Source organism: Herpailurus yagouaroundi, unplaced genomic scaffold (assembly GCF_014898765.1).
Source record: "Herpailurus yagouaroundi ecotype Mexico unplaced genomic scaffold, PumYag 185, whole genome shotgun sequence".
In the NCBI taxonomy this organism is placed as follows: Eukaryota; Metazoa; Chordata; class Mammalia; order Carnivora; family Felidae; genus Herpailurus; species Herpailurus yagouaroundi.
In genome coordinates this window covers 1,567,461-1,595,182 of record NW_024412416.1, presented here as the reverse complement: position 1 = coordinate 1,595,182, position 27,722 = coordinate 1,567,461, and the positions used below count along the sequence as shown (strand labels likewise).

The 27,722-nt window shown below is 56.6% G+C and overlaps 1 protein-coding gene and 2 long non-coding RNA genes across 3 annotated transcripts; 1 reads left to right on the top strand and 2 right to left on the bottom strand.

Moving 5' to 3' along the window:
* Positions 1–6: 6 nt before the first annotated feature.
* On the bottom strand, positions 7–5,624 carry LOC121042279 (uncharacterized). Its single transcript, XR_005796073.1, has 4 exons — positions 5,589–5,624; positions 2,650–2,931; positions 551–2,134; positions 7–376 (listed from the first exon to the last, which is right to left on the bottom strand). It is a non-coding gene; the product is annotated as an uncharacterized LOC121042279 (long non-coding RNA).
* Positions 5,625–21,307: 15,683 nt separating this feature from the next.
* LOC121042278 (uncharacterized) lies at positions 21,308–22,931 on the bottom strand. Its single transcript, XR_005796072.1, has 2 exons — positions 22,519–22,931; positions 21,308–21,884 (listed from the first exon to the last, which is right to left on the bottom strand). It is a non-coding gene; the product is annotated as an uncharacterized LOC121042278 (long non-coding RNA).
* Positions 22,932–24,910: 1,979 nt separating this feature from the next.
* CTXND1 (cortexin domain containing 1) lies at positions 24,911–27,004 on the top strand. The gene is made up of 2 exons (XM_040493463.1): positions 24,911–25,126; positions 26,031–27,004. Exon 2 carries the CDS (start codon positions 26,093–26,095, stop codon positions 26,270–26,272), a length of 180 nt encoding a protein of 59 aa, XP_040349397.1. The 5' UTR covers positions 24,911–25,126; positions 26,031–26,092; the 3' UTR covers positions 26,273–27,004.
* The last annotated feature ends 718 nt before the right edge of the window (positions 27,005–27,722 follow it).

Genomic DNA, 27,722 nt, shown 5'->3' with positions numbered 1-27,722 from the left:
GACCCGCCGCCGTGCCCACGGACCCGCCGCCGTGCCCACGGACCCGCCGCCGTGCCCACAAACCCGCTGTTGTGCCCACAGACCCGCCGCCGTGCCCACAGACCCGCCGCCGTGCCCACAGACCCGCCGCTGTACCCACATGCACAGAGACGCCCCTCCACATTCACGGCACCGTCTATACAACCCACCCCGAGAGGTGGGGTCTCTGAGGCGTTACGTGAGGAGGAACAGAAAGCCACCAGGCCTCCCCACCGGTGACTGCTGAGCCAAGCGCAGTTTGGGACGGCCAGTGTCCGACGTCTGGACCGCGCCTTCCGGGTGCTCCGTCGGAGGCATTATCTACGCGTGAGGGGCAAGGAGAGAGACGCTTTTGCACCTGCCATTTTGTGGGAAGGGAAGGGCGATGATAAAGCCGAATAGTCTGGATTCTCCTAACCTGTCCCTACCCACCCAGCCCGACAGCGGAGCGCTAGCCTTTGGTCCCGGGCATCGGCTGCCGCCGCTGGGCTCCACCCGCCCCAGCCCTCACCACCCAACCCGCTGTGCACACCTGGCCTTCGGGGCTCCGGAGAGCATTCCAGAGTGCTCGCCACCGTGGCGGCGGGCAGGTGCGGGGCCCCCCTGGCCGGTAGCCTGCCTTGGTGCCATCCCTTGAAGACGTCTGACTTCGCGTTCACCCGGCCACAGCGGCTCCCAGGGCGGCCTCGCTGGCCGAACCCACCGGATCGGTCCGGGTGGCGGTCAAGGGAGGCGGGCAAATGCACTGTGCTCGGCCTCCTTCCTGAGCGAGGAGGTTGAGAGCAGTCTGAGGGCTGGGCAGGTGGAAGCCGCGGCTCGGTGGCCACAGATCCAACGCCCTTGACCTTCCGGTCGGAAGGGGGCACCGCCAGCAGAGCTCCAGCTGCGCGTGGCCAAGCAGAAAGAGAGGCACCGCGTCGCCAGCTCGGAGAACCGTGCAAGAGCAGAAATGCTGAATTTTATGTAAACTCTGCCAACGGCCGATTTTTAAAAATTAAAACAAAATTCCGCTTCAAGCCGTCGTGTGGGCCAAACGTAACGCGCCTGCCCGGTGCCGCAGAGGGGGGCCGCCTCGTGACCTTGGCATCGTGCGGTGGGGTATGAGGTCCCGCGGAGGCCCAGCCGAGACAACAGACCATTCGGGGCTGTTCTGGAGGGGCCGTGCCCTGGCCTCCCCTTCCTGCCCCGGGGCTGTCGGGACCCTGGGGCCTCCGTGCCAAGGCTTCCTGACGCTCCTGACTTCTTCCCCGGCCTCGCGGAGCCGCCCATGGGCCAGGGGAGTCCCTTCGGATCTCAGAGGTGTCCGCTGTGCCACCAAGTCCCCGAGGCACGGAGTGCGGGACCTCCTCGGGGCAGGCGCTCGCTCTGGGACCCCTCCCTGCCTCGAAGCAGAGGGGACGGGCACGCAGAGTGGCCATCTCTGTCTCTCTTTCGGGGCCCGAGCCTTCTCAGGCCCTGAGCTCGCTGAGCTCTCCGTCAGCAACGCTAGTCCCCGCTCGGGCCACCGCACGGGCCTGCTTCCGGAACAAAGAGCGTTAGACTACGAAGCAACGCACAGGGAGGCCCGGGGCCTCACTAGCAAGTGGGGGAGAAATGACTTTGGTGTTTCCACCCCTCCTTCCCCAGTCTGTGCTCGGCAGGCTTCCAGGAGGGGGCGCCGGGCTGGGTGACCGAACACCCTGATATTCTAGACGCCCTGGCTTTGCTTTTGCTGCGGGTGGAGGGGGCGGGTGGGTGCAGAGGCCCCCCCGGCCCTACAGCCGCGAGGGCCTGTTCGGCCCCCAGACAGTGCACAAGCATGGGAGCCGAGCGGGACTTGCTGTCCTCACTGTGGGTGTCCACTGAGCGCCCACTGCCCGCTCTACCCAGACGGAGAAGGGGTGGCGAATGGCGGGGGGGGGGGGCCCCGGCCCTCAAACTGGGAGGAGGAGGGGGAGGGGGAGGAGACGGGCTCCCGGCTGCTGAAGCTTCCTGTGTCTGAGCACAACTCACACTTGAGGCCGAGGGTCACAGCCCAAAGGGGGGGGGGTCTTCACTTCAGATCAGAGGGGGTGATGTTTGAACTTGACCTGAAAGATTCCCTGAGGGGAGTCGGCTCTCCAGGCAGAGGGTGGGTCTGTGTGAACAAGGGCACGGAAGACAGGAAAAGCCCATATTGTCTTTGAGAAATAGGGTGATAGCATAATCCATGAGAAAAGAAGAAAAGAAGGTAGGAAGGGGAGAAGGGAGGAGGAGAGGGGAGGGAGGGAGGGGCGGGAGGCAAGGAAGAGGGGCAGGGGAGGGGAGGGAGGGGAAGGAGGGACAGGTGGCAGGGAGGTGAGGGGAGGGGAAGAATTGGAGGGTAGGAGGGGTAGGGGAGGGGAGGGGAGCAAAGACTCGTCCTCTGCCTGGAGTGCCCAGGGCCTTGGGAAGTCTGTCCCGTTCAAACAGGAATGCCTTTCCGGCAAATCCCCGCCTCCACCCAAAACCCACTGCCCCCAGAGTGGGGAGACTTCTCCAAAGTCTGTGGGGGCTCCTCCCGCCATGGGCACCGGGGGGGGGGGGGAGCCCTGGTACCCAGGGCGTTGCTGCCCACAGATGAGCTCTCAGCTCCCGCCTGCCCCTGTCAGCGGCCGTTGGCTGGGTCCTGACCTCGTGTCTTTGTTTCCAAAGCAGGGGCACCGTGACTCCGTCCCGAGTCCTCGGCGAGGGCACCTCGGGCGCACGCTGTGTGGCACAATGCCAGTGTCAGGATTCTGGGCACGGCAGCTGGCATTTGCTGTCTTTGGGCGCTTTTCACCCTGCGGGGCTTGTCTCCCCGGCAGGATGCCCTCGGGGCCTGGCACACAGCAGGACAGAAAAGCAAGGAAGCCAGGTTTCTCCTGGGGACTTCTCTGTGTCCCCGCGTGTCCTTGACTTAGGATCCTGTGCTGCCTACAACAAAATAATGTCCCTCGTTAACGGCCGCCTGAGCTTTTATTCATTGGATCTGTTCTCATTTAAATGTGACATTTGCCACTGATTTTTCTGTCTTGTACAAAGTGTCTCCAATAAACAGATGCATTTTAAAGAGCTTCATTCAGTGAGTCAAGGAAACAAATTAGCTTCTAGAATCCCGTTCCCCTTAACAGATGTCTGGAAAGTTCTCAGCACTTCCGGAAGGAAGTCTTCACAGGGAGACTTTCCACTGATTCCGTAGCTGGGAGCTTGTCGTGTGCAAGAGGCAGGGATTGGCGGGCGGTGCGGCCTTACGTCGAGCGGGTGGTTCAGTCTAACATCGCGGGCTCGCGGGGCAGCTCGTGCGGGGATCCCAGCCACGACCCGGCCCGGGTCGCCTGGCGGGACAGGCACGGAAACGAGGAAGGTCTAGCGAGGGAGAACTTAGTCGCCCCCGGGGCAGGAGGACGGGCCAGACCCAGGCTTCCTGAGCCCGAAAGTGTCTGCAGCACGGGAACCCTCCCTAACAAAGCAGGTCAAAGTTATGAAAACAAAACTAAGCACGAAAGTCAGTCTTTATTTAGAATGAGAAAATATATCACGGCAAATTGCAAGCACTAAAATCATCTAAACATTCTTTAATTAAAAAAGAAAGAGGGGTGCCTGGGTGGCTCGGTTGATTAAGTGTCGGGCTCTCGATCCCGGCTCAGGTCATGATCTCAGGGTTCATGAGATCAAGCCCTGTGTCGGGCTCTGTGCTGACAGCTCAGAGCCTGGAGCCGGCCTGGGATTCTGTGTCTCTCTCTCTCTGCCCCTCCCCCCCTCACGCGTGTGCTCTTTCCCTCTCCAAATAGATAAAGACACTTAAGAATGTTTTTAAAGCGACCACAGGTGTCACAAAATTTATAAAAATATTAACTTTTAAAAAAATTAACCACTGACCCAGCTGCATAACATTTGATCTCTTTCTATTTCAACTAGTTTTATAAAATCACCCCTACAGAAAACAGAAGTCTTGTCAATCTTCCGGCAAAAGCCAAACTTTGGGTTTTGTTGGCTTCGTTTAGGAATGTTTTGGGGCGCCTGGGTGGCTCAGTCGGTTGGGCATCCGACTTCGGCTCAGGTCATGATCTCACGGTCCGTGAGTTCGAGCCCCCCGCTCTGTCTCTCTCTCTCTCAAAAATAAATAGACATTAAAAAAATTAAAACAAAACCACAAAACAAAAATGTTTAGTGATTTATTGCCCCGATCTCACAGGAGCGGCTTCCCAGTGTCAGGTGTCCAGAACCTGCCCTGCCCCCAGCCCTGTCCCCAGGAGGCCCGTCAATGCACTGAAGGCTGGGGGTCCCCCGTTGTCTGATGCGTGCCACCCTGCACAGGAGGCCCGCGGCCCCCGAGACAACCTGCTCATTTTGGGGTGAGGACAGCAGACCCCGTGGCTTGCTCAGGGTCCTTCGGCTTCTCCACAGCAGACTGGCTCCTGTCCCGAGGGACACCCCTTTCCTCTGTTTATGGGGGTGGAGGGGTGGAGGGGTGGGCGGGGAGCCCGGTGACGGCGACCCCCTTCCCAAGCCCTTGCAGAACCCACAGGCCGGCCCTGCGCGTCCAGAGGAGTCCCGCGGCTAGGAACTGCGGGGCCCCTGCGGCCGCCCGCCTTGGAGTTTCAGGGAGGTGAGTCACTCTCGGGGACAACCACGCCCGTGTGTCGCAGCTCACCCCTGCCACTCTGAGTTACTGGGGGGGGGGGGGAAGCAGCTTAGCCTCTGATCTCTGGGTGCAGGGACATGTTCCAAGGGGGATCAGGTCAGCATGGGGTGTCCCCTTGGCAGAGGGTACCCAGTGATTGGCTGTGTGATTGGCTGTGTTCTGGGGGGAGCCGCCACCGAGAGCCCGGCAGGGTTTGCGGGCCGAAGGACGAGCGCAGCCCACTTGGGGGACCGAGTCCTGCGAGGGGAGCCGTCCAATCAAACATAAAACAACAGCCGACATTTGCACCGCGTGTCTACTCTGTGTCGGGTACTGTGCTAAGCACTCTCGACGTCTGTCCCCATCTGTTGTCACAGATCCAGCAAGTTCATGGGGGAATCACTATCCCCAGTTTAAAGGCAAGGAAACCGAGACTTGAAAAAACTCTATCACCGTGTGGTGTCACACGCGTGGCGGGAATTTGAGCCTGGACGTTGTGTTCCGGGACGTGAGCTCAGCCACGTGGCTGTCCTAACAAGCGCGCGGGGTGCCGTCACCTGCTGTTTCCACGGGGGAGGGCGCTGGGCTTGAACTCCGCCGGGAAGACCTGGACGGCCTGCACACTGACTATGAAAGGAGCTTCCTGCCGAGGCTGTTGGTTGTGTTTTGGGGGGGTGGGGCGGGCGCACAGTTAGCGGCACAGGTCCGGGGGGCCCTGTGCCCGAGGCCTCAGCGGTCTGAGAAGGGCGGCTTGAGAAAGAGCTGCTGTTCGGCCCTGCTCTGCGGGGCTCACAGCTCGCCTGCCCTCGCCCTCAACCCGATGTCATGGTCTGGACGACAAGGCTTGATATTTTTCCGTTTAAAAGCTCTGTGAAAGGCTGGTCGTCGGTGTTTACTAATGCAAGAGGTCAGCAATTATATAGGGCGCAAATGAAATGGCAATCAAAGTAGAAACGTTAGGGGGCACCTGGGTGGCTCGGTCGGTGAAGCGTCCGACTTCGGCTCAGGTCACGATCTCACGGTTCGTGGGTTCGAGCCCCGCGTCAGGCTCTCTGTGCTGACAGCTCGGAGCCTGGAGCCTGCTTCGGATTCTGTGTCTCCCTCTGTATCTGCCCCGACCCTGCTCATGCTCTGTCTGTCTCTCTCTCTCTCAAAAATAAACATGAAGAATAAAAAAAGAAAGAAAGAAAGAAAGAAAGAAAGAAAGAAAGAAAGAAAGGTTAGCTTCATTTCCTAGAAATGTCTGGTCCGGTCTAGGACGAAGGGGAGCGTGTGACCCCTCGGACACCCAGGGAAGGGGGGGTGCCCGGAACCAGGCATCCCCCCTCCTGCTCCCACACTGCTCATCTGTCCCGCCACCACCCGAGCTCACAGCCTCGGCACCTCTCCGCTGGCCGACTGCACGTCTGGGCCTTCAATGTCGCGGTCAGATTCCACCCATTCCTGTAGCTTGACCGCCCCCACGCCCGTCCCTCCAAACACAGGAACTCGCGTTCCCCAGAACCCCTTGGGTCCCCCTGCCCCCGGCCCACTGTGGCCCCAGAAGCCCCACATCCTCAGGCCCCTGAGAAAGGGAAGCGGCTTAGCCTGGTAACCATAGCAACCCCACTGCCACTGCTCCCACCTGGGACCCTTCTCCAAACTGGAATTGTGCCCGGACACCAGCAGCCGCTGTCCTCACCGCGCGCAGACCCGCTCTCTTGTTGTAAGGTGGGAAATCTTCCCGCGAAACTTCGTGGGCTTTTCTCTTTCCCGTCCCCGGGTGTGCGACCTTCATCCAAAGTAACAGCCTGCCTGGGAGCGGGTCAGAATGCTCCAGCGGGCGTGCGGGAAGAAAGGCCATGCTAATAGTCGGTTCCTGACAATCAAAAATATGACTATGCAGCAGGATAATAGCCTTGCGAGTCAGGTTATTTGCTTGAGAAGAAAATTTTCCAAGCTCCCCTATTTCCTTTTTTAGTTAGCATATCACAAACCGATGTAGAGGCATTGGCGCATAAATTTCTGCTGTGGCTTAGAGCTTTGCCCACGTCCTTAATGAGATGTTAGCTGCATTCGAGAAGGACGCGTTGGCCCAGGGGAAGGAACGAAAGGCCGGACGAACATGGCGGAGGCTGGTACAAGACAGGGTAGTGAGGTCTGTGTCTCCCGATTTTCCGTCTCCCAGCTGAGGCTTGGAGGGGCCAAGTGCGTCAGGTACATCGAGGGAACACCGAGGACCGGGGTCCTTGCCCCTTAGGGACTGAGAGAACGCCCTGTTGGAGACTGTGGGGCAGACACGGAGAGGTAGGGACCAGCCTCTGGAGTGGAATGACACTAGGTATCAATCCCAGGAACGTATCGCTCTAGATGTTTGGGAAATAAGTAATACACATTTATTTCCTATTTTTTTAATTTTTTTTTTTATTATTTTTGAAAGGGAACACGAACAGGGGGAGGGGCAGAGAGAGAGGGACAGAGAATCTGAAGCAGGCTCTGTGCTGACCACAGTGAGCCTGACACAGGGCTCAAACTCGCAAATCATGAGATCATGACCTGAGCCGAACAGTCGGACAGTCAACCGACTGAGCCCCGCAGGTGCCCCAGCAAGACACTCTTAGGGGCGCCTGGGGGCTCAGTCAGTTGGGCATCCAACTTTGGGTCAGGTCGTGATCTCACAGGTCGTGGGTTCGAGCCCCGTGTCGGGCTCTGTGCTGACAGCTCAGAGCCTGGAGCCCGCTTCGGAGTCTGTGTCTCCCTCTCTCTCTGCCCCTCCCCCACTTGTGCTCTGTCTCTCTCTCTCTCTCTCTCTCTCTCTCAAAAATAAATCAACATTTAAAAAATAATAAAGAAATAGATACCACCCATGGGTCACAGAGAAATCACAACGTAAATTAGAAAGTACGTCGAGCCCACGTCGGAGCAGTACCATGGGGGAGGGTGTAGTTCTGTGTGTGTCAGTTGGGAGAGGAGGCAGGTCCAGCCTCAAGGGATGCACGCTTCCAACAGAGTCAACCAGAAAAAGAACGGCAAAGAAAACCCAAAGAAAACCAAAGGAAGGGCACAGGGAAGGTGAGGGTAGAAATCAATCCCATAGAAAGCCAATGTACAATAAAGCCTGGAGTGAGCTTTTTGAAACCATCAATGGGGGCGCCTGGGTGGCTCGGCGGTTAACATCCAACTCTTGATGTCGGCTCAGGTCATGATCCCAGGGCCACGGGATTGAGCCTGGTGTCGGGCTCTGTGCTGACAGTGTGGAGCCTGCTTAGGACTCTCTCTCGTTCTCTCTCTGTCTCACTGACTCTCCCCTATTGGCTCTCTAAATAAACAAATAAACAAATAAATAGATAAATTTTGAGGAAAAGAAAATATCACGGAAACTCGTGAACCGGTGTAGAAAACGGAAAGAACGTGCAGGTTGCCCCCATCGGGACTCCCAAGGCATCGCTGCAGTGGATTCTCAAGACGTTGGAAAATGCTGAGAGAGAAGCATGAACAGGTTCTCGCAGGAAGTTGGACAATGGAGATAAAATGGACCCATTTCTTTGAAAACACGGCGTACCAGAAGCCGTGGTCCCGAGGTCCAGAGATGGGGGGCTCCTGGTTTCGTCAGTCGCCACCCACCCCACCCCCACCGGCCGGGCGTGCCGTCCGTGCACATGACGCGTCCTCCTCGGGAGCCTGGGGTTGCCTTCAGGTGCGTCGCTGAGTTGCTGGATCAGACGGAATTTGTTTTGTGTTTTGTGGTTGACACGGGGAAAGATGCCATAAACTCCGGGTGAATTCAGGGTGCCGCGTCTTCTCCGCGTGTCGGGGCTGGCGGCGTGGGTGGTTTTCAGGTCCGATGCCTCGTCTGCTTCCCAAGGGGACAAGAGACGTGCCCAAGTATGACTCTCAGGAAGTTAGGACCGCAGCCCTCGCCCGCATGCTGGAGGGAGCCGGGACTGACCCCCGCAGGCCCATCACGGCGGAAAGGCCGCTCAAAGAGAGCTGGGAAGCGGGCCTTTGGGATGAAATTGCTTGTTTACACAGAGAATGTCGCTGCCGGCAGCGAAAGTCCACACTGTCATCCGTTTTCTACCAAGGTCCCTGGGTGAGGACAGCTTTCGTATCTCGGACTGGGTGGAGATACACGTAAAAGAGACGTTTCAAACTATATATATGTATCCTTTGTACTCCCGTGCACCTGACCTTCTCCCCCAGCCGGCCCGACCGGCCTATGACCCGCTGCGCGGAGCGTGGCTCACTCAGCCTTGTCCCCTACTGGAATGTTTTCGTCAAGTCGGTATTGCTCTGGAAAGCCAGAAGGCCAAGGGAACACAGGATGTTCTGGCACAGGTGCATCTCCGTTGCACCGTCACGATCACAGAGTTCTGCGTCCTCCGGCGAGGATGCCCCCACACCCCCGTGTGGCCAGGTCGCAGCGCTGGGGGACCCGGGACAGAAGGGGACTGGGACGTAGAGCAGGGCTCCTCAGACTCTCCAGCTGGCTCCCCCCCTGGGTTTCCAATCTGTCACAGACCCGCACACGGCTTTACTGTGCACGACCCACGCTCAGCACGGACCGTGTGACTCATACCCGGCTCGTCCGTGTCCCGTCCAAGGAGAGAGTCTGGTAGCACCCACTGGATGCCACCGCAATGTCAAATTGTTCCGTAAGTTTCCTGACACTGCCTCTCAAGGTCTGTGCCTGCCCCGGGGCGCCCCAGCCATGTCAAGTGCAGACGTGGAGCATGCCTGTGGAGGAAACAGAGAGCCTGACTGTCCCCCTGGCCGAGGAGACTGTGGGAAGGAGAAAGGGGACAAGGAGAGTGAGGTTGTCAGGTGTCCCAGCCTCACACTAGTCTCGGGGTCTCACCTTACGGGCTTTCAAAACACCCGCTACATGTGAGGGGCTCACAAGTGTTGGCCCAGTGGCTCACTCTTGGGCTAACCCGAGGGAAGTTGTGGGACCCTCAGAGGAGCCCGCCCGGGGCACCATGTGCAGGAGAAATGGCACAGAGGTGACGTGACGGCGAGCCCGAGGCCGTGCCCCTGTGGGCACCCACACATCACTACGTGACGCAAACGTGAGAGGCGCAGAGGCCCGGGGTTGGGAGACAGGGAGCTCATGGCCGGGGTCTGGAAACAGGCAAAGGGCCCACCCCCCGAAGGTCGGGGAGGGACCAGGCACGGCCCAGTGGTCACCCCTCCAGGGAGCGGAAGCCGGCATGGCCCCTGGGGACACCGAGTGGATCTGAGGACTGCCCGATGCTCGCGCACCCGGCCGTCTGCCTGGGGAGGAGGAGGAGGCCGGAGAGGAGGTGTGGAGGGAGAGCTTGCAGCCTGCAGAGTCAGGCTGTGGGGTCACCCCTGCCGGCCGGGAAGTCGGATGCAAATACTAACACGGGAAAGAGACATTTCAAAGCAGAACGACCCCGTCGGCCGTCAGGGTTGACCCAGTCAACGATCAGATCACACGCTGTCCAAAAACCATTTTTTTGGCCTAAGACCTTTTCTCTTTCGTTACTTTCTTTATTTAGCTCTAATTGTCGTGGCGCAGTCTTACCAGTTTCAGGTGTGCGATGCAACGATTCCACAATTCTGTACCTAAAAACATTAAAAAATTTTACATCTCTTCGATTTACTTGTTCTTAGTAATTACACTGAGATTCCCCGTAAAAACCTCAAGAGACCAAAGTCGGCCACCCTCCTAATGGATTACTATTATTTTAAAAACATTTTGTCACGGATAACATCAGCTTATTTGAGTGTAAGCAAACCCAGGCAGCATAAACATTTTAATGCTAATCAATTTAAAAGATAAACAGAAAACTTACTGGGTGGCTCGGTCGGTGAAGCGTCCGACTTCGGCTCAGGTCGTGATCTCGCGGTTCATGGGTTCGAGCCCCACGTCGGGCTCTGTGCGGACAGCTCAGAGCCTGGAGCCTGCGTCGGACTCTGTGTCTCCCTCTCTCTGCCCCTCCCCCGCTCACACTTTCTCTCTCAAAAATAAATAACCTTAAAAGGAAAGTTAAAACAAATTAAAAGCATGAAGTGGGAGACGAGGTATCGATAAGTGTCCCGCTGCCCGCACAGCAGGTGCCTCTAAAGGGCATTCAACCTGCTGTGGGAAACAGACGTGCATTTTCGTGTCAAGTTTGCTGTGCTCGTGGTCGTTTTGTGACATTAAGGAAGAAGCTGAAATTTAAAAGTCAGGGGCAACGTGTAGGAACCGACGTATTTCACGAGACAGAAGTAAATCTTAAATACATCTGCTGTGTGCACTCAATAAATCTCAATAAACCACGAACCCTATGAATAAACTAGGAAGAACAAACCAGTTAACAGACAGACAAGCAAGGCGGTGGGGGGGTGGGGATCCCGCTCATTTAAAAATGACGAATCGACTGGTCATTTCCTTCCATCCGCTCTGTGTATCCCACTGAAATTACCAGGCGAAAAATAGATTTAAAATGCAGCCTCCGTGGGGCACCGTCGGGATTTCCGTAAGACAAGACGCCGGTGGCAGCAGACTGGCTATCAGTGCCCGAGCGCTCACCCCGGTGTCCAAGGCTGGCCCTACGGAGAGCGGGGTGTCACTGCCCCCAGCGGAGCACGGAAGGCGCAGGGTCGGAGCGCCAGGTGCCCGCGGCAGGGCTGGGGGACGCTGAGAATGTGCAGCGTGAGCGCTGGGCCGGGTCTCACCTGGGGCCACTTGCCTTTGCCACAGGGCCTCACGCACGGACTGCTTTGGAAATGAAGGAGAGCGTCTGTCCTCAGGGCAGAGGCAGGGAGGCCGAGGGGAGAGGGGTACTTGGGGCCACCACAGCAAACGCGCGTGGACAGGAAGACTACAAAAGTACAGTTTTCTCTCTCTCTTTTTCTTTTTTTTTTTTTTTTTTGCCTTCCCTGGAATCGCTTCCCTATTTCCCCACAAGCATCTCTCCATCCTGACCCAGACACCCTCACAAGACCTCAAGAGCTGGGTCCGGAGGAGCGGACAGCAGAGGACCAACAAAGGGGCTATAACCGCCCCCCCCCCCCAAAGGCCACACGGAGCTGCCCGACCAGGCCGCCTTCCCGGTCCTTCTGTACCGACTGCACCTGGGGACTGGCTTCTGTGTCTTCCCCTGATGGCGGGGTGAGAGGAGGGGAGGGGGTGTTAATCTGCTTTGGCTTCTGGCCCAAACACCCCTGCACTGACTCCCCATCAGTCCCCGTGCACCGGGGACTTCGCCGCCTGGCTGTTAGAGAAGGTGGATCAAACCAGTCGGCTGTGGAAGGACACCAGTCGGCTAGGGAAGCAGGCTCCAGGCTCCCAGCTGTCAGCACAGAGCCCGACGCATTTGGAATAAATGCCCTTTAATTAAAAAAAAAAAAAAAAAAGGCCATGAGGGAACAGGAGGAAAAATTAAATCTCAGTGGGGGCGCCCAGGAAGACGGATTTTATGAAGTGTTAAAATGCCAGTCCATACAAGAACAAGCTACTCTGACCTAACAACCACTTGAGAAGAGAGGAAAACGTCTGAGATTCAAAGCTCTGTGGACAAAACAGAAGGATAAACGGGGGCCGCGAGGAGCGGGAAACCCGGCTGAGACAACGGAGGGACCCTTCAAGGTTAGCGGTGTGGGGAAGAGGACAACCTATAAGAGAAAAACAGGCCTGGCACAGGGAGTCCCAAGACTCAGTGTCTGTGTCATAAGACGAGAAAGGTAGACCCAAGAGGATATTGAAAAGAAAAAAATAGACAAAATTTCTTGGAGCTGAAGAAAGTCTTGACGTTCTAGATCAAGAGGGTTCACCATTGGGGCGCCTGGGTGGCTCAGTGGGTTGAGCGTCGGACTTCGGCTCGGGTCAGGATCTCGTGGTCCGTGGGTTCGGGCCCCGCGTCGGGCTCTGTGCTGACAGCTGGGAGCCTGGAGCCTGCTTCGGATTCTGGGTCTCCCTCTCTCTCTGTCTGCCCCTCCCTCACTCACGCTCTGTCTCTCTCTCTCTCTCTCTCTCAAAAATAAATAAGCATTAAAAAATTTTTAAAAATCCAGCCACGTATTTGTCAGAAGATAATATACCAAGTAGGATTTGTTCCAGGATATAAATTTGGTTCCACGTGAGGATCTATTGAGAGACAAAGGAGAAAAACACGTGTATATTTTGGGAAACCCTGGCCATTGTTAGATTCCTAGAACTAACGAAAAGAGCTAAATTTACCGCGTGGGCCACATTGGTGCCGTGTGTCAGGCACTGTGCTAGGAGCTTCACGCACTTTGTTCAATTCTCACAGCGACCCTGTGGGGCCCCGTATCATTATCGTCCCATTTTCTATGTAAGGTACTAAGTGTATCGTCCCACTTTGTCCTTAACTGGGTGGGAGCTTTTAACCAGAAAGCCGCAGCCAACATCCCAATTGGAGAATCGGAGTCCAACCCCTTGTCCGTGTGGATCTGCACCGGGCCTCACCCCTGGCGGTCTTGTCTCGTTTCCTACGTGTTTCCTTAATTCCCCAAGGACTGTGCGACTGTGCAGCCCATCGCCGAACAGAGGCCCAGCTCATCGTTGCCGCAGACTGAAACACGAGAGGAGTTTTCTCCCTCGTGTCCTGGCACCGGAGCTGCCTTCTGCCACCGGAAGGGACTCAAGGACAGACCAGAGTCTAGTGGGAGGTACCCGGGGTGACGACAAGGCGTGCGCTCACCCACCACCGGAACTCAAGGGCTCGGGGCCCGTGGGGGGGACCCCGGATCGGATCACCTGCCTCTCCGAGCTTCGGTCTCCTGATTCTGCCTGCGGGCACCGGATCGGGTGACCGAAGAAGTCTTCGCCTCTGATTCTGTGTCGAGACCGCTGATCCAAAAACCAAGGCTCTGATGACTTCCGCAATCGCGGTGAGTAGCTGTCGGCCAGCAGCCCCCCGCTGCGGGTGAACGTCTCAATTCAGGCTGGGAACATACGAAGCGTGTTCTTTGGAAAAGAGACATCTCTTCCCTAGTTCTCAAGACTGCAGGCTTTTGTCCGTCCGCCCTGCAGACACAGGAAACCGAGCTGTCTAGCTTGAGGAGGGGACTTTCATTAATTTGGGGGACACACTATCAAAACAAAGTGTCCCTTTTTGCCACATGCCGAGTAGACACAGAGACAGGAAACGCGTGCCCTGGGCAGGTTGGTGGAGCCCCCGCCCTGGAGAGCTGGAGCACAGTCTTCAGAGTTTCGTGATGAAAGCGGAGACGAAGGCCGACATTTCAAAGGGCCATGTTGGGGGCGCCTGGGTGGCTCAGTCGGTTGAGCGTCCGACTTCAGCTCAGGTCACGATCTCGCGGTCCATGGGTTCGAGCCCCGCGTCGGGCTCTGGGCTGATGGCTCGGAGCCTGGAGCCTGCTTCCGATTCTGTGTCTCCCTCTCTCTGACCCTCCCCCGTTCATGCTCTGTCTCTCTCTGTCTCAAAAATAAATAAACGTTAAAAAAAAAATTAAAAAAATAAATAAATAAAAATAAAAGGGCCACGTCGGTTCTGTGACACAGGACATCCAGAAAGGTGGAAATTTAGCACCAGCGCTGATGACAGAGCTTGGGAGATGCCGGGAGAGGCTGGCATAGTTGCACGAGGAGCCTGGGAGCCCCAGGAAGGGAAACGGATCCAGTCTCTACCCCCTTTCCCACCAGGATTCGAGTGAGAGAAACCTTCAGCAGTTCACGGTTTTCCTAAATGACGACACGGCCCCTGACATAAAACCACCATGGGGATGAAGGCATTAGGCTTTGGGGCAGGACCAGGAGTCGGGTTATCTTGAGAGACGAATGGTTCCAGTCCCTGGTGCTGTGGCCCCTGGGCCAGTCCCAGGTGGTCATCCTGGAGGCCAGCTTGTGCCCCAGGAACATGGCCCACGTGTGTGGGTGAACCCAGAGACTCCTGGCAGAACTCTGAGGAATGCTGGGAAACTCCCTCGCAGGACCACCTGAGCGGAAGGAGCTGTTACCACGGGGACCGGAGTGGACTCCGCTGTCTACCAGCTTCCCGGTGCTGTGGCCTCCTTTGGCCTCAAGGGGCCTCTCCATCTGGAAGGCATGAGCAGACTAGCCCTTTGGTCATAAGCAAGCACCCTGGGGACTTCTTCATCGCAAGAAACATACTCCAAGTAGATGATGCTGGAGCTTGAGCATTCGAGAGGAGTGTTCCCAGGACATGTGTCGTTCTGCAGCCCCTGCGTGGCCAGGAGGAACGTAAATATACAGGAGAGAAGCCGCCAGGCTCCCCCCAGCTCTCAGGACAAGAAGAGGTGCCCCCACCCCGGGGAGCCCCAGGTACGCCACGATGCCCATGCAGACCACGGACCTGGCCTTGCCCTGGCCGCTGCACACCAGCCCAACCTGGGCCAAACAGACAACTGTCGACCACCCCCCGCGGTGGTTGTGTCGTTTGGGCTTCTCTACATCTTGGGTGAGTTTTGACCACTCTCGTTCTAGAAAACAGATCACTGACTTTTCTACATGCAGTGGCGAGTTTCACAAAGCGCTGCCTGGTGTCTGTAACCCTCTTATCTGTGCTTAGATCCGTTTCCTGAAGATTCGCATGTGCCCTTTCTCTTTTTTTTCCCCGGAATAAACTTAGCAGACGTGTGTCCAAGTTCGAACTATTTCAGAGATTTCTTCGTGGCTTATTTTTAATTCAGCTGGTTTTCTGTTTTGCGAGTTACTCGTTTTTCCTCTTAATTCTACTAATCTCATCTTCTGGATTTTCTCGAGGCTGTTTATATAACTGCCTCAGCGGATGCCTTGTTTCACTGAATCTCATTTTTTTGTTTCATAATAATGAAAGGTACGATCTTTCCCCTGCATGTAGTGAACAGCTCTTGTCCCCCTCACCCTACATTTTAATAGGTGCTATGCTCATTAGAATGATTTTCTGAGTATTTTGTAATTGCGGCTTAATTTTTTAGCAAACTCAGTAATTATATATTTTTTAAAATTTTCTTAATGTTTATTTTTTGAGAGAGAGAGAGAGAGAGACAGAGTGTGAGCGGGGGAGGGGCAGAGAGAGAGAGGGAGAATCGCAATCTGAGCCGTCAGCACAGCCCCACGCGGGGCTCAATCTCACGAACCGCGAGATCATGACTGGAGCTAAAAGCAAGAGTCAGGCGCTCAACCGAGTCACCCAGGCGCTCCCCCCAAATTCCACTTTTTAAAACGTACCCACGTTTTTCTTTGTAGCCCTATATTAAATCAATTTTGTAAGTGTTCCGTGGATATTTGAAAATAACATGTATTTTGAAAACGTGCGTTTTGAAAAACGTGTACTCGAAAATAACATGTCGGCCATCAAAATGTCTACTCAGCTTATCAGTCATACTGTTCACACATTTCCTCTCATTCCACCACTGTTATTTTAAATGTTTAAACCCATCTGAACGTGTGATTTTCTATCAATATTACAATAATACTTACTGGCCTGCCCAGATAATATAAAAAATGGCTTGTGCTCTAATTTCCTTCCACTTCCCCCCACTAACTTTCATTGAAATAATATGGAATTCTAGATACAAATTATATCGATAAAGCCTTTAGATTATGTAAGTTTTATTTAAAAAAAATTAGTTTTGGGGCGCCTGGGTGGCGCAGTCGGTTAGGCGTCCGACTTCAGCCAGGTCACGATCTCGCGGTCCGTGAGTTCAAGCCCTGCGTCGGGCTCTGGGCTGATGGCTCAGAGCCTGGAGCCTGTTTCCGATTCTGTGTCTCCCTCTCTCTCTGCCCCTCCCCCATTCATGCTCTGTCTCTCTCTGTCCCAAAAATAAATAAACGTTGAAAAAAAAAATTTTTTTTAATTATTTTTAACATTTGCGTCGCCGTGTTTCTGCCTGTATTACAGTTGTCTATGCTGTAGATTATTGCCTTGCTGGTTTTAATCTTCTCTTCCTGGTTTCCTCCCCTTGGATTCTTCACTTTGGCTCCTTTCGTGGTACAAAAGGTGCGTCTTAAAGCCGTTTTGTTTTGCTTGAAGGGCTGGAAGATAACTTGCATTCGCTTGTTTTTCTTTACTTGTGGCATAAGAAAATTTCTCGTTAATTCCCAGGAAGCTTGGAAATAGCAGAGGCACCGAACGGAGCAGAGTGTGGACAGGACCCTGACCTCCTGCCCCAGAGGTCGGGGTTGTCCGGGGCCAGGTGTGGGCTGGAGCCGTGCCGTGGAAGGCACAGATGGGGCCGCCGTGGGGAGGGCCTCGGGGGATGCTGTCGCCCGTGGGGACAAAGCTCAGGCCAGACGGGGACACAGAGTGAGGGACAGATGAACCAGAGCAGCTCTCGCCCAGCACAGCAGACGTCAGGTGGCCCGGACCCCAGATCCGCATTTGCACGCTGAAGTCATGTGCCGAAGACGGGTGCTGACAAACAGAGGGGGCCCCGAAGCAAGCTGAATCCAGGCAGGCACAGGTCCGAATATGGGGGTCCCCACGAATGTGGGGGGATACCCGAGAGGTAAAACAGACAGCGGGCAGGCTCGGAGCAGACCGGGAGTAACTGAAAGCCTGCAAGGTACGTTCTGTCCTGTGCTCACGGGCGAAGGGAAGACGTGGCCCGGAAAAGGACCCCCAGGACACCCCCATCTTACAGGCAAGGGGACTGGGACTGAATGGGGCAATGTCTTCCGGGGGCTATGCTAGTCAACAGTGAGTCTCCGGAGTCTGAGTTTTCCCGTGACGTCGCACTGCCTCACGCAGCATTCTGGAGAAGTGTGGTGCTACCCTTGGCTTTTTGGTGATTTTCAAGGTGTTTTATGTTGGAGAGCGATTGTATTTTATCTTTGATTTTATCTTATTTTTTAAGTTTATTTATTTATTTTGAGAGAGACAGTGTTGAGCAAGTGGGGGAGGGGGCAGAGAGAGAGGGAGAGAGAGAATCCCGCCCAGAGCGGGGCTCGATCTCATGAACCGTGAGATCATGACGTGAGCCGAAATCAAGAGTCAGATGCTTAAGGGACTGAGCCACCCGGGCGCCCCTGGAGAGTGATTTTGTGAGGAAGAGAAGTTCACTAGGGTCACTTCAAAACACAGATCTTTTAGTGGGAAGACAAGAATGGCCTTGCCCTGTCCCCTCCCATTGTGTCTTGGGGTCCCGGCCGACGTCCTTGCTCTGGCCTCTCGCTGCTGTGGTGCATGGTGGGTCAGCCGGCGGGGAAGAGCTGGGGCTTCTGGAGCCAGGGCCCGTGCCTCAGTTTCCCCACCACGGCAGCTCTCCACGTCTTTGTGCGATGTCTTCCCCCCACCCACCCCTCTCCCCAGCTGTATGGCTGCCTCGTCTGACTGCATCGGCGCCCAGGCCGGTATACACGTTCCCCCTCGTTTTGGCTTTCAGTTCCCTTTTAAGGAAGCTTATTTTTCTGACGGCCTGCTCGTGAGTCACCCCTCGCCCAGTAGCCAGACAGCGTGTTCTTGTGTGCCCTTGGTTGGTTGGTTTCCGGTTCTCCAATCATGGGGAAAGAAGGCAAAAATAGCCTTATGCCTTTTAGAGACCGGATGTCAGAATCAAAAGGATCGGGACTTCCTCTTGCCTGTGCACAAAACTGCTGCAAGCCCGGGTGTTTTGGAACCACGTAATTGCAGGCTGCTCCAGTCCTGGAGGTCAGAAGTCCAAAATGAGTCTGGGGCGGGGGGCAGGAACTGAGGCTGGTTCTTTCCGGTGGCTTCTGGGAGAGCCCATTCTTGGCCCCATCGCCCCCTCTCTGCTTCCACGGCCACATTTCCTTCCCCGCTACGGTCAAGAGCTGCCCCCGCGTCGCTCTCGCAAGGACCGCTGTGATTCCGTGTGGCCCGGGAAACCCAGGAGAATCCCCCCATCTCGAGACCCTTGACTCAATCACATCTGCGAAGTTTGTTGTGCTACTTGAGGTGACATTTGCAGGTCCCAAAGATTCGCTATGGATTTCTCGCGGGGCTGTTACTCGGCCTCCTGCAGCCCACTCTCTGGCCTCCAAAGATTCCAGCCCATCCTCTATGTGTTCACCCCATTCCAACCCATCACACCATCAACCCGAACCCAAAATCTTTTCTCGACTGTCTAAGTTAGGTGTCGGTGATATTCTGCATATGATCTATCCTGGGGCAAATCCCTTTCTACCTGTGGGGACCCGGAAAATGAGCTATCCGCTCCAACAATACACTGGTGGGACAGGCACAGGATAACAGTTACACACATTTCCATTTCAAAAGAGAAAACGAATTAAAAGAAAGGAGTCACCGTCCGGAGCCGTTTTAAAACTCCACCAGGAAAGCCATTCGTTTTCAGGGCCTGGGAATAATCCGTAGCCCTCTGGGCCCAGGCCCTTGCCCTAAGGATCATCCTTCTGTGTTCCTGAAGGGTGGGACACGTTGATGGCAACTGTCCCTACCAGCCTGTGTTCTGCTTGTAGAAGTTTGAGAGCCCAGCGGCCACCTTTCATGCAATCTCTTCTCTGTCCTTTTCGGCCCACGCTGGTAGCGTTTCTACTGGTATAACAGCCTCAAAGCCTGTGTGTATTGCCCATGTGTGTCACAGGGCTTCTCCCTACTCCACGGGACAGTCTTCCAAAGGTCTTTTCTGGAGGATGTCATTTCTGTTCCTGGCTTCTGCTGAGATGGCTGGGGGAATCCCAGAGCCACCCAGCTAATCTGTACGGCACTGGCAGAAGGCGGTCCGGTCCCACCCCCGGCGCCTCCCGTCCAGCACACGCTTTCCTGACAGCGAATGTCCTGATGGTAGCATCTTCTGCAATCTGGATGGGCGGAGGGCCCTTGAGGGCACGGGTGTCGTAAGCTCCCGGGGACGCCCAGCTCTCTGCACGCACGGGAGGGAGCAGCTGCAGTAACCCCAGGGCTGGCTGGTAAGAAACCGTAGATGTGAGCTGCCGGGAGCAAGCCGCGCGGAGGCTGGGAGCTGAGCTCGCTGCACGAAGGGAACCCCAGATCCGAGGGACACCAGCCGCAGCAGCATCTATCATAGAATGACACAGCAGAACCGTGCGAGGGCTCATCAAGGCATGGCGCGGTGACGAGGCATGCTCTTGGCAGACGTGTTCTCTTGCCTTTTATCCAAAACACCGCTGCTTCATTCTGCCTCCTTGTTCTGGAAGGTTCCTTAGAGATTAGAGAGGTTTCAATATTGGAAGGCCTTGCTGACGATGCGGAATCTGCTTGGGATTCTCTCGCTCTCTCTCTGTCCCTCCCCGCTTTCGCGCACTCTGTTTCTAAGTGAACGGATGAATATCGGGAGACAAGTCGTAACCACAATATTGCATGGATCCTATCACCTCCACGCCTCTCGTCCATCTGGAAGATGTCACCGTCTTAATCATCTCTGAACACGCACCCATCCCTCCCTCTGACCAGCCTGCTAATCCCCCTGACAGAGGAGGGAGGCCACCAAGTAGAGGCACGCAGGACAATGTGATCAGTGTGAGGTTAAGACACCGGATGACTGCTCTGTCCTGAGCACACGCCGTGCATGTAACCCGTCTGCCATCTGGGGACCTGACCCTGACTCGGCTTTCCCAATGGCTCTTTCCCGGTGGCTCTTTCCCAATGGCTCTTCTATTTACAGAAGCGGCTGGTGCTGGCACGTGAGCAGCTCCCATCCGCGTATCTGCATGAGCTCCCCGAGTCCGCACGGCCCGCCGTTTCTCCCCACAACAATAAGTGGCTGTTCCAGTCACCCCGTCCTCCTACTATCGGTGTCTGTGGGACCACAGCCAGACACTGGTCCTCATCTTCCGGACATCTACCAACCCCCCGCAGGGTGCGGGCCTGGCCCGGCCCCAGGCCTCCCTGTGCCCCCCAGTCAGACGCGGACCCTTCCCCGGGGAACTCCTACGTGGCCACGGACCGAATGGTGCCCCCCGCCCCCAAATTCATTTGTTGGAGTCCTGACACCCAGGGCGATGAGAGAGGGCTTTCAGGAGGTCAGATGAGTTCGTAAAGGTCAGGGTCCTACTCTGATAAGACGGTGGCCTTACACAGAGAAGAGAGAGCGGTCTCCTTCTCTTTGCGCGCACACACTGAGGCAGGGCCGCCGTGACAAGGTGACCATCTACAAACCAGGAAGAAACAAACCCGCCAGATCCTCCCCCGGGACTTCCAGCCTCCAGAACTGGGAGAAGCTGGCATTCCGTTGCTCGCGTCCCCCCCAGCGGACGAAGACACACACGGGCGCAGAGACGAAGAAACCCACCGGCCCAGACGGCGAGGCCTGAGTGTTTCACCCCAGCCCTGGGCTGGGACATGAATGTACACGCAAATCGCGGATCTGTGTACCCTTGTTGCTAGTTTTCCCTAAAGCCCCAACTCAGATACTTACTTCCAGGTTCTATATTTGGACCGTGGCATTTGGGCAGGACTCGCCTCCATTTGGAGCCACTAGCCCGCCATCCCAAGACCGCGCGCTGGGCTAAGTGTGCCGGGAAGCCCAGAGCCATTTCCCTGGAGGCTCATTCCCACCCAGAATCCCTGACTCTGAAGCCGGTTCACCTCCCGCCTCCCCAAGAAGGTGGCAGATGGACCCCTTGGCTGGTGCAGGCTCCGTGCTCAAGGACAACTCCGTGATGCTGGGGACCCCTGAGCGGGCCTCCGGGGGGGGCCGTGTCCTCAGCTCCCATAGCACGGCTGAGCTCTGCGTTCCACTCTCTCTTGGGTGTCGTGTCCTCTCTCTGAAATGGAGCCGGAGGGAACGCGCCTGCCCGGTAATTAAGGTTAATGAGCACACTCCATCTGGAGGGCGGAAAGGCGAATCTTTTTCTGAGTGCACATCCTTGGCGTTCGTCCCAGCCAGAAGGATCCAGAAAACACAGATAATCTGGGGCATGCTGCAAGGTTCTAGAGCCCCTTGCCCCGGCCCCAGACAAGACAGAGGTGGTCCAAAGGCAGCCTCTCCGAAGTCTGACCTCTACAACCTATGCAGGGTGTCTGATGAGAACTTACGGCAGATCCTGGGCCTGGGATCGTAGAGTCTGTGTCTGAGGCCGGACCGAGTCCTGGTGTGAGCGTCCGGCACATCCCTCCTTCCCTGAGAGCCCCCCAGAGCCCACGGCACAGGCCTGGCGGGGCCAGAAAGGCGGGCTGGCTCCAAGTTCAGCTCTCACTGCTCTGAGACTCCGAGAGAACTCCTGCTCCCCATATTCCAGTCTCTTTGCGTGTGCGATAGATGTGTTTTCAGGGTACGGTTCAAGGAACTCTAGGATTTCTGTGGATGCGTGGAAAGGAAGAGGCACACCACCCTCAAGGTAGTGTTTCTGCAGGGTAGCTGGATTGCTTCTGTGGGTTAGCGGTTGCAGGAGACGGGTGTACTTCTGGGGGGAAAAGACAAAGCAGATATGCTCAGGTAATAGGGTACAGATTCTGCATGATGGGATGTAGGCACTAATTACAACATCGTTTGCACTTGTCTTAAACCTCCAGAACAATTAAAGCAGGAGTGGGTCTCGGCCGAGCCGTGAGCAGGGCACCAACCTCCCGCCCCCGACACGTGCGTGCATCCATATCGACCTTCAAAGGTTCTTTTTACTTCCCACGAACTATGTCATATTTGAAGGACTGGTCCTCCACTCTTTCACTTGGCAAAATTTCTTGGCCCTCGTTTGTGTGTGTGTGTGTGCACGCGCTCCTTTTCAACGGCCTCGGAGTATTTGGCGACACAGATTCAGACCGTGACGGCGGTGACCACTGCAATACTGACGTTCGCTTTGTTGTCCCTTTTTTACCGTCCCCACAATGCTGCAACAATGACCATCTTTCGAAATCCCGGCGCAAAGGAGCAGGAGAACTCTGACCAGGCACAGGCGTCCTCCCCGCCAGGCCGGGGCTCCCGCGGAATCACGAGTGGCCGTCAGCTAACCACCAGCGCCGTTAGGTTTCCTGCCCTCGCAGAGATTCAAACATCAGCGGCTGGATAATTCTGAGCAGTTCACCTCACACGCTACTCACCTGTCTCAAGGCCCTGGAGACGAAATCTAGAATTCAAGGCATGCCAACAAGAAACAGCCCAGGGAAACTCCAGCCTCTCGATCTAGAACCCTGGAGCGCCAGACCGCAGAAGTGTTGTCAAAGCAGACGTGGTCACTAGCCTGGTTAACGAGACGTGGACCCCAGCTGAGTGAGCTCAGCTCCATATTGGATTAGCTCACCTGCCTAAATTCTAGCTGCTTCCCAGAGAAAGCGGTAAGCCTCCTGTACCCGAGGGTAATGCCATCTGGAGCCACGACAATTGTTCTATCAGTGCTTGGCATCCCAGTGAAATTTCTATCATAGATGTATCAAGAAAGACATCAACAGAGGCGCCTGGGTGGTTCAGTCTTAAGGTTAAGCAGCCGACTCCTGATTTCGGCTCAGGTTGTGATCTCACACTTTGTGAGTTCGAGCCCCGCATGGGGCTCTGTGCTCACAGCACAGAGCCTGCTTCGGATCCTTTGTCTTTCTGCCCCTCCCACGTTCTCTCTCTCTCAAAACTGAATAAATGTTAAAAACAATTAGAAAGAAAAAAAGAAACTGGACCAAAAGAAAGAAAAAACTGTACAAGCAAACCCACGGATGACCCAGACATTAGAGTTATCAGATGTGGTCTTTAAAAAATAGTGATGAGTTGTGTTCAAGATAGTAGCTAACAAGGTGGAAAATCCCACTGGAGAGCTGGAACATTTTTCTAAAGGTTCACATGGAAATTATACAGCTGAAAAGTATGGCTTAAATGAACATTTGAATAGATAGTTCTAGCAGCTAATTGGATACAGCAGGAGAGAAGATTAGCGGACCGGAAGCTGGTTCGGTAGAAAGCATTCAGACAACAGCATAAAAAGAAAAGCAAACACAGAAATAAAGTGTAACAGACAAAGTGACATAACGAAAAGGCCTATGTGTACTTGGAGGGCCGGAAAGGGGAAAGAGAGAACAGGACAGACGAGTGTTTGAAGAGGGGAATACAGAGAAGAGCGTGTCCAGATCATCCACAGGGAACCAAAGACGGAGGGAAGATCTTTAAGGCGGTCAGAGACACACAGGCACATTACCTTCAAAGAAGCCAACAGGTAAGAGCGAAGGGAGTATTGTCCCCACGAGCCCTTCCTTCCTGAGAGTCGCACTGGAGAACATCTGCGCTGACGGGCAACCCCAGCCGCAGGCCCAGGCGAGCACTGAATGTGTCGAACCGGAAAACGCAGATTAGAAAACAGTATGGAAGGGTGAGATAACAGAACTGGCTACAACGTAAAGAACAGGGAAAGAAGGTGGAAGTTGGGATGAGCTCCCCAATGCCTTCACCCGTAATGACTGGGAACGAAAGGACATCGAACGTTGGCAGCTCAGTTACAGAAACGTAAGCACAGCCAGGAACAGAGAAACAACCAAGGGCTAATACTAGTCACGAAAATCGGGCGGAGGAAGACAACAGAGACACAGGCGCAGGACTCAGGGATAAAGGAAAAGTCACAAACAGGAAATAAAAATCAGACGAACAAATAAAATACTAATCTCAACTCCGTGCTTCCACGGTCAAGAGAGAGACCAAAAACCCGAGAGAAAAACGGGTAAGAGGTAACAACAGACTAGAATAGCAGCGATCCGGCGATTCGGCTCTGGATCTACGCACCTCAAGGCATCGAAGCGGGGCCCCCAGGAGACCCCCGCGCGCACAGATTCGCAGCAGCATCGTCCGCAACGGCCAAGGGCTGGAAGCAGCCCACCTACCCATCCGTGGAGGAACGGAGCGGAATATTACCCAGCTTAGCAAGGAAGGAAGGCCCGACGGCTGCCACAGCACGGATGAGCCTGGTGGACACGATGCCGACTGAAGTGAGCCGCCAGAAAGGGACAGAGGCTGCAGCATCCACTCCCGTGAGGTCCCGAGAGGAGCCAAGTGCACGGAGACAGAAAGGAGGCGGTGGGTGCCCGGGGGCCAGCTGTCTGATGGCGACCGAGTTTCAGTTTTGCAGGATGAAGACTTCAGGAGGCGGACGGTGGGGCTGGTGGGTGGCCCAACGCTGCCAGTGTCCTTAGTCCCCTGAAATGCACACCGTGGAAAATCTTACGTGATGTATACTTTACGAGAAATTGTAAAACGCTGTAATTTTTATTTATTAATAAATGCTTCACGCCCAGCACGGAGCCCAACGTGGGCTTGAACTCATGACCCCGGGATCGAGACCTGAGCTGAGATCAAGAGTCAGAGGCTTAACCGACAGAGCCACCCAGGCGCCCCTGAAACGCTATAGCTTTTGAAAGAAAGAAGGAGATTGAAAAAGCAGCACTAGAATAAAGCGTTCGGCCCTGGCACCGTGCCCGGTGAAGAGCCACCGGGTCAGCCCTTCCTGCCAGACCAGGTGGTGCCGGGGCCGCGTGTCCCAGGAGGTGACGGGCTCTCGTCCTCTTCTGTTGCAGCCACCACCCGCACAGGTGCCTCCTCCTGAGTGAAAGGCCGCCGCTGTCGCTGGCTCCCCGCGGTCACGACCGGCCACCCACCCCCCGCCCTCCCAGAGCAGCCTGACCCAGAGCGCGGGCCACCCGGCAGCCCTTCTGACGTGGTGACCGCTCCGACCGGCAGGTCAGTGCCCTCTGGGGACGGGGGGAATCTGAGCGAGGGGGAAGAACGGTCACCGGCGGTGATGGATATGCCGGGACCTGCCGGCCCGAGGCTCACCTCCGTGTGGTCCTGAAGTCCGGAGGGACGGGGGAGACTGGTCCCCACTCTGCCTCCCGCCAGCAGAGGGAGAGGCCTGCGGAGGCCACGTGTGCGGGGACAGCAGCCCTGCCCCGGGGAGACCCCCTTCATCAGAGCACGGCCCCCCCCCCGCCCCGGGGGCCAGGGACCACGGAGCGCATCCCCACCTGGGACACGGCCTGACCGCGCTGGCCTCGTCACCGCCCGCAGCAGGGAGGTGAAGGCGTGCGGGACAGACATTCCCCGCAAGGCGGGTCCCTGTGATCGCCCAACCGGGTCTTCTGACGACCCCTGTGGCTTCCGCCCCTGTCCCTCGGTGGGGGGAGGGCGCAGACCCTCCGTGGGACCCCGTCCGGCACAGGGGCTCCTGTGCGGTCCGTCCATACGTTCCGTTCAACATTCCGCTGCCAAACGGCTTCTGCTGCTGCAGCGAACGCACTCGTGACCTCGTTCCTGCACCGCTCTGAGCACCCCGGGTCGGCGCCGGGCAGACCCAGAGGCGTCATGCTATCGCCCTCCCCGGGGCCGGGCGGCAGGGACAAGTGCGGGAGCTCTGTCCTCGGTCACCTGTCCCCGCTGCCCGGGCGGCACAGGCCCTGCCACAGACCGCGGTCGCCCACGAGGTTGGCCTTTGGGTCCCGGGGAGGATGCGTGTGTCCCGGGCCCCTCACGCCCTCAGGAGGGGCCGGGCGGCGAGGGGTCGCTCCAGGGGCATGACCCCCCCGCCCCCCGCCCCCCGCCCGGCCGGGCTGTGGCCCTGCCTCCCCACGGCCCTGGCTCCCCACAGGCGTGGAAAATGGTACCTGTCGACCCCGGGCTGGAGGAGGAGCCCGCAGCTGCAGCCCCAACATGGAGGAGCCCACGCCCGAGCCCGTCTTCGTGGACGTGGACAAAGGGCTGACCCTGGCCTGCTTCGTCTTCCTCTGCCTCTTCCTCGTGGTCATGATCATTCGCTGCGCCAAGGTCATCATGGACCCGTACAGCGCTATCCCCACGTCCACCTGGGAGGAGCAGCACCTGGATGACTGAGGCGCGGCTGGGGGACCCTGAGTCCCCCGGCTGCCCCGTGTCCCCCGGCCGCCCCGTGTCCCCTGGCCGTCCGAGTCCCCCGGCCACTCCCAAGTCCCCCAGCCACTCCCGAGTCCCCCGGCCGCCCCGTGTCCCCCGGCCGCCCGAGTCCCCCAGCCACTCCTGAGTCCCCCGGCTGCCCTGTGTCCCCTGGCCACCCCATGTCCCCCCGCTGTCCGCCTGCAAGCCCATGGAGCCGGGATGTAGGCGGTTCGCTGCTCCCTCTGGAGCCCCAGAGGGAAGTGAGTGGGGTGCCAAGGGGGGCTCGAGGGCGGCCCAGCCTGGACATGCCAACGGCACGGGCCCCGGAGGCCCGCAGAGGCCGTCCCTCGCGGGGACTCACTGTGGGATGACAGGGTGGCCCCCGTCCCTGGCTCTTGCGCACCTTCTGGGAGGGGATCCAGGGCAGACACGCACCATCACGCAACAGAGCCCTCGCTGTGGGGACACCGTCTGCCCTTAACATGCAAAGCAGCACTCGCGCCAGCCCCCTGACCCCGAGTCTGGCCCGGAGGCCGGTGGGTGTGCAGGTGGAGGCCGGTGTTCTCACGAGGCACAGGGCTGCTTCCGGGCAGTATTTTTTTTTTTTTTTTTTTTTTAACTAAAACGCAGAGGGGTCTATTTTTCCTGTCATAAATTAAATGGGCATCTTGGGAGCTTGGGAAAATACAGAAAAATAGAAGGAAAGGGGAAGATAACACCTATAATCCCACCTCCCCAAAGCCACCATTTTGATATACTTCTCCCAGGCGCTTTTTACACGTCTTTTTAAATAGCCCAATTCACACGTACGCACGACGTTGTGCCGCCTCCTCCCGTCCCATCAGCCTCCCCTCGGCCGTCACCCACATCTGTGGCCACGGAGCCCTCAATGCTGGTCCCGAATCCCGGCCCCCTTCCTTCCTCGCTACAGGACCCCAATCAGCTCGGTCAGCCTCTCTGAGCCCCAATTCCCTCACCTGTGACACGAGGGAGTGACGTCTACCTCACAAGGTTGTCGTGAGGACGGAATGAAGGAGCACTCCTTGACTCCCCCACCCCGGGGAGAAGCCAGGGGGCTGAGCCGGGAGTGCGTGGGCTCTGGGGCCCCCTCCCCGCAGAGCCTGGGACCCTGGAAGCTCCTCAACCTCCCGGGGCCGCTTCCAAAGCCAAATATCCCGGCCGGGACCCCTGGTCAAAGGGACACTCACAGCAACCTCTTCCAGCACCTGACCTCAAGGGATATGCTGTCTATTGATTTACACAACTGTCATTGTCATATGTTTAAGCACACACGGTATGCAGTTAGGCTGGACTGCCTGAAGCCCCTTCCTCCGAGGCATCTATGCCGTCCCCGCAAGGGGTGGCCGGCCACCCCCGAGGGACAGACCTGCACCTGTGGGGAAACCCAATGCTCCCTTCCCCTCACCGG

Excerpts from the sequence above, each read along its gene's own strand:
- CTXND1 (XM_040493463.1), top strand. The coding sequence starts at position 26,093 with ATGGAGGAGCCCACGCCCGAGCCCGTCTTCGTGGACGTGGACAAAGGG.